At 47.6% G+C, this 15729-nt stretch overlaps 1 protein-coding gene across 1 annotated transcript; it reads right to left on the bottom strand.

The window, feature by feature from the left end:
* Nucleotides 1-1503: 1503 nt before the first annotated feature.
* LOC144165836 (G-protein coupled receptor moody-like) lies at nt 1504-2773 on the bottom strand. Its single transcript, XM_077695609.1, has one exon. The coding sequence runs from the start codon at nt 2771-2773 to the stop codon at nt 1616-1618; it is 1158 nt and encodes a 385-aa protein (XP_077551735.1). The 3' UTR covers nt 1504-1615.
* Nucleotides 2774-15729: the final 12956 nt, after the last annotated feature.

Genomic DNA, 15729 nt, shown 5'->3' with positions numbered 1-15729 from the left:
ATATTCAAAATTAAGCTACCTCTATCACTAAAAAGAATAGTATACAACCAATGCGTACTACCGGTGTTGACATATGGGGCGGAAACTTGGCGCCTTACTAAACAATTGGAAAGAAAACTTAGGTCGGCTCAACGAGCCATGGAACGAATAATGATAGGAGTAACACTTAGGGACAGGAAACGAAGCCTCCTGGATTAGGGAACACGCTCGAGTAGAAGATATCATAATTCAAAATAAGAAGAAATGGACTTGGGCAGGCCATGTAATGAGACGAAATGACAACCGGTGGACCACCAGGGTAACTGAGTGGCTACCGAGAGACGGGACCAGAAGGAGGGGAAGGCCGGTAACTCGATGGAGGGACGAAATACGAAAGTTCGGAAGCAAAGAATGGACTCGAACAGCGCAGGACAGGAGCGGATGGAAGTCAATGGGAGAAGCCTTCGTCCTGCAGTGGACTTAAATAGGCCGATGATGATGATGATGATGTTGTTGGTAGTGGTGGTGGTGGCAATTATTCCACGTCGCGATGCTGAGTCAGTACAATACCTATTGTAACCCCGCACAAGAAACGTCTGAGACTGCAGGCCTAGGGAGACGAGAAAACAGCTCCCGCTTTTTTTTACCTCAGCGCAAGTTGCAGCCACGCAGACCAGTGTCAGCGTGTCGGTTCGGTAATCCGTGGCTGCAGCTGTCACGTTTTGCGAGTATTATCAACGCAAAATTGGCTACTCTCACGTCAGTGATGGAGCCAAATTTATAGAAACTTGGAGACCGTAAGTTGCGCAAAAAAATGTCAATGAGGCAGGAAGTAGGGGGGGCCGAGCCCTGACATAAAAATGCTTGGGGGGGCTCTGGCCCCCCTTGCCCCCCCGGTTCCGGCGTCCCTGGAGGTAGGCGAGATAAAATGTTCTCTCACCCGGTTATTTGGAAAACAATCTCACGTGAACTTGTCATACTACCTCATGGAGAGCGAGCTATCGAAAAAAGACTTTCAGACTTTCGAAACTTCACCATGGCCGCCGCGCACAGTGTTGCAAGCGCTGCACACGGTTGACGCCTTTTTGCAAGGGGTCCGCGTGTTTCTGCAATGCTATGTAAACCTAATTCCAACACTATTGATGTGGTGTAGAAATGCTTTATTACTGTTCGTATAATCTTTCACAGAATGTCATGTAACATTTTCCTTTGCTTTTAAATGTTGCTTTGTTCGTATTGGCTTGTTCCCAGCAACGTTCGTGAAATGTAGCACAAAATTAGTAATATATTGTGGAAGTGTTTTCTGGACGTTTAAATACCGGTTTCCAAAACGTTAATGTAACAGTTTTTATACCATAATTTAAAAAAAATGCTTTAAGAACATTGTTCTAACATTAACACCAAACAAAAAATAACGTTCTGATGTTTTGGTGCTACTTGGGGAGTAGCTTCAATTTCAATGTGCGGGATAAGTAATAGGGAGAGAGCGAGAGAGAGAGAGAGCGAGCGAGAGAGAGAGAGTAATAGAAATGGACATGTTCTGCATGGCTCACACACCCTGGGGTCCTTGGCAAGTAGTTGCGATAATGCCGAGCAACACCGAAAAAAAGGATCATCACACCGGCGTCTCTTGGGTTCACATGCTCTCGGACAGCGCGGCGCTCTTGGCACAGAGCCAGAGCTCCTTGTAGGCCTGCCGGTACTCCCGGCTCATGCAGATGTAGATGACCGGGTTCACGCATGCCGATAAGTAGTAGGTGAGGCACGCGGACACCTGGACACCCGGGTAGCCGTCCAGAAGGCGGAAGGAGTCGAGCACGACCACCGGCAGGTAGCAGAGCGTGAAGACGGCGAAGATGACGAACACCGTATTCAGCAGGCGCCAGTCCTCGGCGATGCGCCGCTGCAGGCACTGAACCTTCTCCCCGGACACGGCGCCGCCGTCCTGGCGCTGGGCAAAGAAGCGCGCCATGAAGGCGGCGGACTTGTGGTTGGAGATGTGCTGGTGCATGTTGCGCTGCGTCTTGCGCACGATCCAGTAGATGCGGCTGTAGCAGATCACGAACGACGTGGCCGGCAGGATGTAGGCCACCATGAAGAGGAACGCCTTGCTGCTGCGCCCGTTCTTGGGCACCACGCCGCACGTGCCGATGTCGCCGTCCCAGCCGAACTGACCCCACAAGCCCGCCGTAGGCAAGAAGAGCAGCGACAGAGTCAGAAGCCACGTACCGGTCACCACCAGCAGGTTGTTGCCCTCGGTGAAGGCCCGAGCGTACAGACCCGGCTTGACAATCGCTACGTACCTGTTGATGCTGATGGCCATGACGGTGCTGACGGAGGCGCCAGTGTTGAAGTAGCGGCTCACACCGTGCGCGACGCACAGGCCGTCGCTGTGCACCCAGCCGGCGTGCCAGAACATACTAGCGGTCAGCGGGGTGTTCAGCGCGGAGAAGAGCAGGTCGGTTAAACACAGGTTGATCACGAGCGCCGTGGTGGCGTTCCTCAGCAGCTTCGAGGACCGGAGCAGCGCGGCGATGGACACGGCGTTAGAGATCACGCCGAAGAAGGCCATGATGACGAGGACAACGAAGCCGCCGGTCAGCACCGGACGCGGGTAGTCCTCGAAGCGTAGCACCGCGGAGGTGTTATCGTTCGCGCTCCCTGTGCCGACGTGGATTCCTACTGTAGGCTGAACTTCTGTGGTAATCTGAACAACTTCGGTGTCCAAAGAAGGCAACTGGGTCGTCACAGTGGTGCCGAAAGAACGCGAAAAGGCCGTCACGGTGGCATTCATCTTCCTACTGCTGTGGTTCGTTCCCTAGTTGCTTTGCAGCGACTGAGCAGGATTCAAATGACGCTTTGTAAAAACCTCTGCCGAATCGCACGCCGTCTTCGCGCCAGACGAGCCACTCCCCGGGATACCCGGGCTGTCGCCACTCCGGATGGCCCGGAAAGCGACGATAACGGAAGGCCTACTACCGGTCTCTACAAGTCACATATTGAAATAATTTCCAGTTCCTGCTGTGTTACGATACAGTTTTGCAGCCTAAAATCATTCTCAGCCTGGAGTCAGGTGTCAACCGGAAGCAGTGGCTAGAAATCGAAATTTTGAGTCTTGTCTCCTGACGGGAGCGACAAGTCTTCTGGTTGGAAATCGCACCATTCTCAGCTGGACCAATGGGCACTTACAACTGGAAATACCTCTTTTCTTTCTAGAAACACTACTATTCCAGCCAGAATGGTGTACCTTACCAGGTGGAAATTGCTTTATTCTTGTTGGTGTTACACCACTTTCTAGCGGGAAAAAGATTGTTTCTTGCTGGATTCTGCACCATTCCCAGCCATAAATGGTTTTTTCTTCATGGGTTTCGTACTACTTTCCAGCCAGAAATCTCTTTTTTCATAATGGATTCCTCTCGATGCCAGCCAGTAATCACTTTTTTTGCAAAGTTTTGCAGTAGCGGACATTACCAAATGGAATTTTTATGTACACCATTCTCACCTGAAGTCATTTACAGCAGGCACAAACACACCATCAGCATCTTTGAATAAGAGAACTCTTCTGTGTGGGCTTTTGTGCCCTAAAGCATCCACAGTGGCCAGATTATAAATTTAAAATTATATCGTCGTGCGATATATCACATATTTTCAGCCTTATCACACCCAGAACATCTGCAGGGGAATTTCCTTCTTCTTCGTGTAAATGGTCCTCCCAGTAATTCATCTAGCCCAGTAATTCATCTAGCCTATGAAAAATAAGGCATCATTAGTAACCGCTATGCCATGTGGTTTTGTGAGCTTTGCAAAAACTACCGATCAAACAATTTCCATCTCTTTATGTGCTTACCAAATTTCTCGATGTCACTTTTTGGCCCTTCCACCGGCAGACTTCTGGGTTGCACGCCTCGTGTACCACGTTCTGCCATGTAGTCGTTGCCTCACAGGTACTAAATAAAAATCCGAAGAAAAGGGATTCATTATAGATTGGTAACCTTGTAACATAATATAACATGGGGCTGTCTCCAGCATTTCAATTGTTGACGGCGGCGCATGGTTCATGCATTAATTATGGCGTGTTTATTAAGGGGCACTGACACCGAAATTTCTGTTCCTTTTTTATTGGTTTTATCAATGCTGAATGGGCCAGCGATCCCGAAAGAACACTTTGAATACTTGAGCGCGCGATAAATAATTACATTGAACGATCTGAAAATTGTCCGTTGTCGTTTACCAAGCTTCCATCCCGGAGGGCGCGTGTGACGAAATCCCGTAATGACCTCATCGTTTTGTGCGGATGTCAAAACACCACAAAGGCCGCAGGAGGCATTGTTTTGACTGCCCCACCACCGGCACGAGCGGGTGAGTTGCCTAAAAAAGTTAGGCCTTGCAGTGCGGCGGAAATTTCACGACCGCTTTCAATAAAAGACCCGATGCCCAGTCGAAAAAGACGACAGAAAAAATTTCTGTAGTGTTGTCGTATTTTCGCGTGTCGTACTGTCGTGTTGTCGTAGTCTTGGCGTGTCGGGACTCTGGTGTTCTGTCGTGAGTATTCCTGTCTTGATTTTAATGTTCCGTCGTGCCGAATTCGTGTCTTGTCGTGATCCTGATGTTCCATAGGTAGTTGCACATGTTTTGATTGTTATTGCCCATTGTGAAGAATAGCGTAAATGGCAGTTCTGTTGTAACTACAGGAATGCTTGTCGTTGCGAAAATTGACTTTTGTCGTTACGACAGTAATGTGTGTCGTAACAACAGATGGGTATGTCATAACAACAGGACTTCTGTTGTCACAACAAAGTTTTCTGTTGTACGACAGGAATTCCTGTTAGGTTTTTGCGGTATTCCTGTTGTGGTTTTAGACTGGGTGCCGGCTTCTGTTGCGATTATGGGATTTTTATAGGCTCCTTTACCGCGTGTGGATCTTTATTTTTGCAAGAGTGCCTTTCTGGGCAGCGGTTATGCCTGTAGCTCTGGCTACGTGTATCACTTCGTGAATGCGCCAGCGCCCAATCGCTGCTCGCTGGGTCCCACGCGTGAAGAGACGTCACGAGATTCTGACGAGCGTCGGAGGCAGACGGCCACGTCACTTCTTTTCCCTGTTAGAGAGTGATGTCACGCTGATGTCCATTTGCTGCGCGCAGCTCCGCGTGCTGTTCCGTCGGAGCGATAAATGAGAATTGAAAATATTCCACGCGTTGCAGGCCGCTCATATTTCAGCCAGGGTATTCTGTCGAGTAACGGAAGCGAACTGTGTAAGAATATAAGCACCAAAAATTAAGTTCAGTACCCCTTTAAGATAGACGCCGAGGTCTGGAACGCACTAAGACCTTCGACCGCCACTCTCTCACTGTGCACAGGCCACCGGAATACAATAACAAATGACCCTGTCCCACTTTCGCGAGGTCCACTGCACTATGTTCTTACGAGAGCGCCCACTACACACGGTGCTAAGTTGCTGCAATGATCAAGACTGCGTTAGTGCTAGGCGTGCAAGAGTTTTGATTCCGCTTCCCACAGAAGCAAAACACCGAAGAAATACACAAGCTCATACATTTGAGGAAATCAATATGAATGTGCACTTCCCTATATATGGTAGTATCAGCGCATTAATAAATTTGAACGGCACGCAGTCTATCGTTGCCTTTGTTGCAACCACATCTTTTTCCGAGCATTTCACTTTGTTATCGACAAGCCACGCGAATAACGCGAAGGCGATCCTGTCGACGTCCTCCACAAACAGCACGAGCGCACACAAAACCGCCATAGTGAAAAGAATTGAATACACTGTCAAAAGTTCACTTCAAAAGAGGACGTAAAAACCGCGACAGGCACCTTCGGGCCCCTGCGCGTACGCCAACGGGAGTGGTCGAACATAATTTAAATGTGTGAATTCCCGCCGGGCACAGGCGCATGAAAATGTAGTCCGTGCACATTTAACAAAATTTTGATGAGCTTTTGCTTTTTAGCTTGAAGTCGGTTATTGTTGAAGGGCTTTGCTTACGTTGTAAAACGGTTAGCACACTTCTTTTATGTTGCTATGCATTTTAAAGCTCACAATGCTACAATGTTCATTTCCAGGAACACCTCCGGCTGTGGTTGGAAATGGTCGAAATATCTTTTCCAGCCAGAATTACTAATCCCACCTCCAGCTGGAAATCTTTCCGACCGGGTCACAAATTTCGAGTGATAAAAAATTGTGTTCTCGCTGGAATTGAATATTTTCAGCTGCGAAGGTCACGTTTCCAGCGGGAAACTGAAATTCCCAGCTGGCGCGGGAAACAAATTGCTCTGGAAATGTGGCTGGAAATCCTCATTTGCAGCTAGAATGTGCAGTCTATTTTAGTCTGGGGTGTGCAGGAAGTTGACGCGGCGCGCTGTCCCGTTAGATTCCTTCGGAATGGGTTTTCCGACAAGAAGCGAGGGTTTCAACTCTGTGCCACGAGGGCGGGACGTTTAGGTATTGGGACTCCATAGGGGAAGAGGGCGTCTCACGTTCTGTGTGAACGCACGTGCCAGGCCCGGACACGTGTTTCAAGGAGCTAGAGGAGGTCAGTCTAACAAGAAGGCGATTGGTTGATTGTAAGGTTTTTGCGCCGTCGCAACGCAGGCGATAAGGAGCGCTCTAGTGGAGCGCTCCGGATTAATTTTGACCACCTGGTGGTCCTTAAAGCACGCCGAAATCTCGTACACACGGGCGTTCTTGCTTTTCGCCTCCATCATCCAGCAAGAAGGCGGACGCGTACGCACGAGACGCACGCTGTTGCTTGTTACCCTGTCTGTTCGTAACGCTATGAACATGCTGTTAATTTTAAAGCCGAGCATATGTCTAAGACGATGTGGTAAGCATGCGTTCCATGTAAGAGCAAGAGAGAGACAGAGTTCGTCAATGGGAACGGGGATCAGCCCTGCTATGGCGGCAGGGCTCGCTACGCCAGATGGAGATGGTAGTAGTGATGTGGGGTAAATGTGGGAGATTGGGGGTACCGGTGAGAGGATAAACAAAGATAAAATATCAAGATTAGACGCCTGAAATTGCTAGAAACAAAATGAGAAGTGGAAACTCTAAAGGAAAAACTGAATAGAAAAGTAAAGATTAGGCGGTTCCGGGGAAGTACAGTACGGCAAACGAACAAAGAACATTCACATGACAACGCGAACGGTTATAGATTTAGTCACGCGTACAGTTTAAGAAATATATAGAGGCCAGAGGCCCAACAAAACGCCGCAAAATTTTCGTTCCCTAAAGATGAATCAGATCACTGATGGCCAAGGGTTCAAGAAATAAATGCTCCATCCGTAGTCTCGTGGAAATGTATGGAAATCGGCCTGCACAGATTCAAGAAAATAAATTCAAAGCCACGCACTGAATTTACACTTTCTCTACGCGTAATTTCCGCCTTTCCTGGAAGTTCCTCCGAAATTCCCAGCCCGCTATGTCAAATCGATTACACAGAACCATTTTCAAAATCTGATGGTAATTAAGCGTTGCAATGTAAGCTGTAATTGAATCAGAATATTTGTACACCAGGTGCCAGCAGAACAAAAAATGAAGCAGTCCCACTGAACGTGAAGGCTGTCGAAGTGCGGAGCAGTGATTCGCCTGAGGGGCTGTGGCGCCCTCTGTTTACTAGTTTCCGTATCAGCCTAGAGCTACCACCAAAAGTGGTCGAGAGAGGGCGCCACAGCCCCTGAAGAGGCCTAGGTTGAGCTTTCAAAAGGTTGAGTTTTCATTAAGTAGGAATTAATGCGCAATTAAATCTTTTTTAGTTAATATTATTTCTGTACTTACATACCCCGACGAGCTATACCACGACAAGCCAAGTCCCTAAGCTGCCCAACCTAAAACGAATCGATGCTGAATTGGGGGCGGTGGCGGTTAAAGAAATTGCAGCAGTTCTACTCGACGTGAAAGCTGTGGGTAGTGCAGGGCAGTGATTCGCCATACGGGCTGTGGCACCGTTCTTTGCTATTTGCTACTACCCATTCACGTCTTCCTCTTTTGATAAAATGAACAGAGGCTTGTTCAGTGAAATTCAATTTTCCCGCCTTCGCAGTGCACGCGCAACATTTCCTGGGAAAGCTCGCATCTTTTAAAGACGATAGTCTTTCTTGTGCTACTTAAACCCAGAAATTTTGGTCTGTCTGTCTGTCTGTGACTCGATTCAGCCACCCGGCCAAAGCAAAATAGATATTGCGGAATACTCTTATATACTCAGAGCCGAACGCAAACGTCTAAGCCCGGTTTATATGTTCATACTTGTCAACTTTGTTGAACAAGAACAAGACATTACGCAAACATAAGACAGGAAATTAGTACACAAGGGGTATTTACAGTGTTCCTTTATTAAAACATTCATGGATGCTTGGTTTCTCGATAGCAAATGTCATTCTACATGTACTGCAGAAAACCGATGATGATGATGATGATGATGATGATGATGATGATGGTAATGATGCAGTGGTGCCTTCCACTTTGAAGCGGGTGGCACTACAGCGACGGCCTGGCAAAAAAAGAACAAGAAGAAAACAAAAAATTCCCCGCATTTCCCCGAGGGGAAGAATGTGAAAGTGCGAATGCACGAGTTGAATTTGCGCGGTTCGGTAATGTTCGCGAAAGAGAGATCACACACACACACACAACTACAAAGAAAGAAAGATGCATTTATTCACAGACACCTATTTGTGTTGTCGTACTTGATTGCTAGAGCGGATCTCAGCTTTGAAATTTCGTGTCAGTACTCCTTTAAGCGGGTGCATTAGCTCAGTACTCCTTTAAGCGGGTGCATTAGCCCTTCTCACGCCCGATTCCTGGCCAATCCCCCACGTGGGTATGTGCCATGTCAGCGGCCAGGCAGCGCGCGCCCATCTCCCCCCGTTGCCAAGGAAGACGAGGAGATTCCTGGCCAATCCCCCACGTGGGTATGTGCCATGTCAGCGGCCAGGCAGCGCGCGCCCATCTCCCCCCGTTGCCAAGGAAGACGAGGAGCGCGCGCACCCGCAGCTGTTGCTATGCGGACGGCGGCGGAATGCGGACGGCGGCGGACGCTTTAGGCTCGCTTAAGAAGTGCATTCGCACTTAAAAATTCACATCTACACAGAGGGAAACTACAAAGGTGTAGTCCAGGAATAGCGGCTTGCTTTGCGCCCTCAACGCCACGCCCACATTGTCATAGACACTTCTTCCCAGGGTGTCGAACCGGAACCGAACCAAAAACCGGAACTTAACTGGTATTTTTGCCGGAACTGAACCCAAACCCGAACCGTTACTTTTTGAGCACGCTGAACCCGAACCGGAACTGAACCGAAAACGGAAATAACGGTTACCGGTTCCTGCCGAAATGGTTCCACTCTCCGTTGTTGATATTGCACAGTCAAGAAAATTCAGGCCTTTTTTTCTTTCACGTACCATCAACCTCGTGCCCGCTCGCGCACTTTCCCCTCGAGACAATTGAACACTATCATGTTCAATGTAACAGCAGGGGTAATGAATGAGCACCAATGTAGCAATGGTCTATTGCCACTGGAAGCGCGAGCGTAGTGCAAGCGGACCAAGCGATATGTCATTCTCGGCAGCTTGCAGGGGATATAAAACGAGTTTTCCCTTCCCTAGCTGCGACTTTATTGGAGCAATCAGGATGCAGGAGTCTTCCACTGCGCAACAGAGAAAGCCCGCACGCAATGTTCTAAACTTTTTGGCATTTCATAATTTGTTTAAAAGGTCCAACACCTGCAAATTGTTAATACTTGACAAGTGTGATCGCAGCAGCTGCTCAGTGGCTAAGTCACTTGCTCCTGACCACAAGTGGCCTCGATCTCCCTTCCCCACGACCATTCTTCTGAAGTAGATGGAAATCGAGAACGTCCGTGTATCGAGATTTTGGTCCACGTTTAATATCACCAGCTGGTTAAAATAATTCTGCCGGCCTGCAATATAAGCTGCGCCTCGGGTCAGATATATAGCACGGGGCTCTAAATGCGCCAGTTTTTGTTTTTAATGTCTTTACACGAGAAACAACAAAAAGAAAAGGTGAATCACGTTGTTTTAAAATATTATTCAAAAAGTAAGTAAAACGGAATCCGTAAAAAAGCACCAAAACGGGAATATTGCTCTATACTTTTCTTTGCCCTGCCTTTCACAACCAAACGTGTCATCAATACGAATGAAGTGCGTTCCGTGGTCAGTTTTTAAGGACGGTACAGTGGAGAAGTTTCATTTTTTTACAGATACGAATAACAACAGATATGTCGGGGGAAACTGTTAAGGTGCACACTAGCGTCACTAGATGGTGCACCCTTAATCCTTTGGCAAGAAACTGCAGCCGTCGACCTTGTCTTGGAAGCAGAAACAGTAATAAAGCAAATGACACTTGCAGAAGGCGGGCCGATACTCCACCCTGCCCCATTCGCCCCTCGATCACCTTTTCTGCTTGTTCTGCAGTTTTGTCTCTTTCACATTTGCTTTTTTTTTCGAACGTGCACTTGTACTGACTGCCCAACTCGCTACACTACTTCTACTGCTACTCGTTCCGGAGAGGAGTACTGCTGTAGATGAATTAAACAGCGTCTACCCAAAAAAGTCCCAACTCATGCTCCGCGCGTCAAATTTCCCTTTCATTTCGTGGGTAGCATCACAACAGCCGATGAGAAATATTTTGAACAGAGATTGTTGCCAAAGGATCCACATTATACTATGATGGTAATTATCATAATTGTCAATGCAGAAGGGCGAGTGGGTTCTTGAACTGAAGCCGATCGGTGATGTGCGGACCGTGCATGGTGCAGCCAAAGAGAGGAAGCGACTTTATTTAGTTAGAGCACAATGTCAGTGATTATTCCGCATTGGCCGCTGTCCCGGGCCCTCCCTGATATGCCAAGCCGAACGACGAAAGCGACGGTTCGAGCGCACCGAACGTTTGCAGTTCTCTCCACAGGTGCCTCCTCCTTCTAGCCACCACCGCGAGTGCGGACGCGCGCGAGACGAGAAGGAGGAGGAGAAGGACCGCCACAGCTGCCGCCGGCGTCGTCTGCGGGAGAGGGAAACGGGTGCGCGAACGAATGGAGCGGAAGGCCTGGCAGAAGGCGGGGAAGCGACTTGAAACGTCCGTGCTTGGAAAGCTTTCGTGGCAGTTTTGAGGTGTGTAGTAGCGATGTGTCGGCGTCGATATTTCCGTCTGTGTCGTCGATCAACTGACACTACTACATAATCTGGTGCACAAGCAAAACTCCAGTTCTTGGTATAGAAAAAAAATAGCAGTGGCTTAGCTGGGCTATGCCAGGGTATACGTAGCGTTAGCTAAGGTTCAGCTGGCTATTCCTAGCTTTCTGGGTTGTCTAGAAGAAGCTGATTATGCTTACTGCTGCTAAAACGATTTCCAATCCAATCCAATTCAATCCAGTCAATCCAATTCAGTCCAGTCCAGTCACTGCTCCTCGCGCATGCGCTGCGCGGCTCTCCAGGAGCCACGCAAAACATCTATCAAGCGGCTCCTGCGTAGCGTCAGACTTAGCTACTGCGCAACGGAGGCGCACAGCTAGGCAGGCGCCGGTGCCTGTGCATCTGCCGCGGCAATGACGTCACTCTTCTGGAATGCGCAGACCGGCCAATGTGCACACCCAAATCTCTACACACCGGTACTCCAATTAGTCTCAGAGTCGCTAGGGGATTAGTGCCCAATTAGACAGAATTAGTCTTGAGTTGAGGAGGGACCGTAACAAGCAAGTACGAAAGAAGCCGATTAATGAGCTAACAGTAAGACGTAAAGTAGAAGAATTAAGGATCGAGCTGCAGAACCGATATTAAGCTCTTACCGAGGAAGCCAAGCTTACGACACATGAAGCCAGCGACAACCTTACACACATTATCACGGTGTGTGCAGTAGAAGTCGGGGGCACGATGGCTAGGCAGGGTAGTGGTAAACTTTCACAGGAGACGAAATATCTAATTAGGAAACGGCAAACCATGACAATCTCCACCCCAGCTGACAGAATATAACTAGCGGAGTTTCGAAGTTAATCAATAAGCGTAAGACAGCTGACATACGGAAGTACAATATGGAGAGGATCGAATACGTTGAAAAGAACGGAAGTAGTGCAGGAGGCGTCTTGGCGTGGGGAAAAATCAGCTGTATGCAGTTAAAGATAAGCAAGGCAATGCCATCACAAAGTGCCCGAGGAGTTCTATAGGGATCTGTACAGTAGCCGGGACATCCAGGATAATGCCGAACGAGAAAGTAGTTCAGAGAAGATAGACATCCTACCAGTAACTATCGAAGAAGTAAGGAAGGCTTTGAAAGAAATGAAAGGGGGCAAAGCACCTGGTGAGGATCAGATAACAGCAGATCTCTTGAAGGATGGCGGAGAAATTGTACTTGAACAACTGGCAAACCTGTATACGCAATGCCTAATTACCGCAAGTGTACCGGAATCTTGGAAGAACGCGAACATAATCCAAATCCATAAGAAAGGTGACTTGAAGAACTTGAAAAATTACAGGCCTATCAGCTTACTGTCCGTCGTCTAAAAGCTACTTACCAAGGTAATCGCTAACCGAATTTCTGCAATCTTAGATTTCAGTCAACCTAAAGAACAAGCGGGGTTCCGTAAAGGTTATTCAACAATGAACCATATTCACACGATCAATCAGGTGATAGAGAAGGGCGCTGAGTATACTGAACCCCTATATATAGCCTTCATAGATTATGATAAAGCATTTGACTCGGTCGAAACCCTAGCAGTCATTCAGCCATTACGGAATCAGGGGGCAGATGAGCATTATGTAAGAATACTAGAGGATATCTACAATGGGTCCACAGCTACCATCATCCTCCATAAGGAGAGCCGTAAAATACCTATAAGGAAGGGCGTCAGACAAGGAGACACAATCTCTCCAATGTTATTCACAGCATCTCTACAAGAAGCATTCTGAACGTTGGATTGGGAACAGGTGGGAGAAAGGGTTAATGGAGAACACCTCAGTAACCTCAGATTTGCTGATGACGTTGCCTTGCTAAGTAACTCGGGGGACGAATTGCAAAGCATGATTTCCGCACTGGACGAACAGAGTAGAACCGTGGGCCTGAAAATGAATATGCAAAAAACCAAAGTAATGATCAATAACCTCGGGACAGCAAAGCAGTTGGGATAGGGGGCGAGGTAGTGGAAGTGGTAAGTGAATATGTCTACTTAGGCCAAGTTGTGACCCTGGATCCCAACCATGACGCAGAGATAATTAGAAGGGTCAGAATGGGGTGGAGTGCATACGGCAGACAATCTCAGTTAATGAATAGCAACCTACCATTGTCGCTGAAGAAGAAAGTGTATGACAGCTGCATCTTACCGGTACTCACCTACGGGGCAGAAACTTGGAGGCTCACTAAGAGGGTTCAACTTAAATTGAGAATGACTCAGCGGGCAATGGAGCGGTAAATGATAGGTGTAACATTAAGGGACAAGAAGAGAGCGGAGTGGGTCCGGGAACAAACGCGTGTTAACGACATATTAGTAGAGATGAAGCAGAGGAAATGGACGTGGGCAGGCCATGCAATGCGAAGGCAAGATAACCGCTGGTCATTAAAGGTAACCGAGTGGATCCCTAAAGAAGGCAAGCGTTGAAGGGGGCGGCAGGACGTTAGATGGGCAGATGCGATCAAGAAAACTGCGGGGATAAATTGGTCACAGTTGGTACAGGACCGGGGTAATTGGAGAATAATGGGAGAGGCCTTTGCCCTGCAGTGGGCGTAGATAGGCTGGTTATGATGATGATGATGGTGATGACTCCAATTGGATTGGATTTCAATCCAACACAATCCAATGTAATCCTATCCAATCCAAGCCAACACGCTCCAGTACAAGCGAAGCCAATCCAATCCGATCCTATCCGATCCGAACCAATCCAATGCTCTTCGCGCTTGCGCAGAACGGCCCTTCACGGCCCACGGGAAACTGCTCAACCTCAGCCAGTGTACCTTACGCTACAAATGTTTTCAACCTGCCGCTCTACATGCTGTCAACGAACCAGCCACCCCACGAATCTTCGTCGCTGGGTTCTACCTCCTAGCGAGGGAGGGCTGGCTACGTGTTCCCCCGGTGAAAACTCCAGCCAGAGTCGTTCTCTGCTCCAGCCTTAAAACCATAGAACTCCGCGCGCGTTTCCCGCTGCCTACCCGGCTACCAACAGTAACAGGCAGCCCCACGTCGGCACCTCCTGTCGGCCTAGCCCATTTTCCGTTCTGTGCGGGTGTTTCTTTCGCCTAGCTTCCTTCCCAGGAGATATCGAGTCAGCCTCAAGCCTCAACAGATCTGTTGGTAGGTCAGTGCAGCGGGAAAGGCGGGGCTCGCATGGTCGCTGCAATTTTTGTTGGGTTACTGCATCAAGGGAAGAACGAAACGCGTTCACGGAGAGAACGCATAGATGCGCGCAAAAAATTACCACGTCATGTTTACTCCTATCAAGCACAGGAAAATAGCGTGGCTGTGCGCCCGAAATTTCACGACCCCGCTAGTTTTCGGAACGGAAGTCGCGCAAGCGCGCACATTTTCCGTAAAATTATTGGTGTTTGCTCACACTTGACCTTTTAAATGAACAGCAAGAAAATTGAAATGGCTGCCTTGTGTGACCGAAAGTAATTGAATCAAATACTAGTCGAGTTGAAATGGGTTTTGGGGTACACTAGCTCCCGAGTTTTTTTTGTGTCCGGGCTATGCACACACGAAACAAATTGTATCGGTAGTTTCGGTGCATTGCTGGTATCTTCATTTTGCCTCTTGAGGGCGTCGTCCGTGAAAACGCTCCAGCTTTAACTGCCTCCATTTTCAAGGAATTTGGAGGCGTGACCTCTCGATCAGTCCGTCAACCTCGAGTAATGTTTATCCTAATGAATTTTTTTTCTGGAGTCCACGCCAACACAACATTATTATAAGCGCGCACCAAAATGTGCTGGCGCCGTTTAAAAGTGGTAAGGTGCATCGATAGGCTGTAAGTTTACGTTGATGAGTCCAGTTTCGTTGCTGTTCTGTGTCATAGATATGGGCTTTAAATTGCGTTTTTCACCGTTTTAATTGCTAAATCGGAACCAATAGAACATTTAGAACCCTGTGTTGGTTTAAAGCCAACGAAACTTGATTGGTGGATAAGAATGTATGGTAACCTAATATATTGATCGAATAAAGACACGTAATGCACATACTTTCATTGAAATTATTCTCAACCAATTATCATATGATTCGTTTCCAGATATTGTCGGTAAAGCAAGAGATGCATCCGTTTTTGTAGAAGTATACCACCTGTAGACGATTATACATAGTGATAGAAGACGAGAATTAGATTTATTTACTTATTTATTTATTTATTTATTTCACAGTACCCCTAAAGGCCCTCAATGGAGGGTATTACATAAGGGGGGGGGGGCATACAGGCAATGAAAATACACATGTTGAAAGATGTATTATAAAAATAGAAAAAAGGGGAAAAGATATAGTGAAGAACGAAACAAGAACGTTTCGGTGCAATAAAAAAGAGGACAGATAGAAATAACGAAAAAGAAAATTTAAGTACTACAAAATGTGGCAGGAATGCAATGTGTTTTAGAAAAAATAATCGACAAATAAACGGATTGCGCTTGCGCAAGAAGGCACTTACAGATGACAAGGAAATTAGTCTACGGAACCAGATCAATACATTGAAGTACACATTGAAGGGCAAAAAAGAGAAGAGTGGTGGGTGCATAATAATACATTTCAGTGAACAACACA

Source organism: Haemaphysalis longicornis, unplaced genomic scaffold (assembly GCF_048455015.1).
Source record: "Haemaphysalis longicornis isolate Haplotype H1 unplaced genomic scaffold, Haemaphysalis longicornis Haplotype H1 scaffold_15, whole genome shotgun sequence".
Classification (NCBI taxonomy): Eukaryota; Metazoa; Arthropoda; class Arachnida; order Ixodida; family Ixodidae; genus Haemaphysalis; species Haemaphysalis longicornis.
Note: the sequence above shows the minus strand (reverse complement) of the source record. Positions and strands in the feature narration are given on the sequence as shown.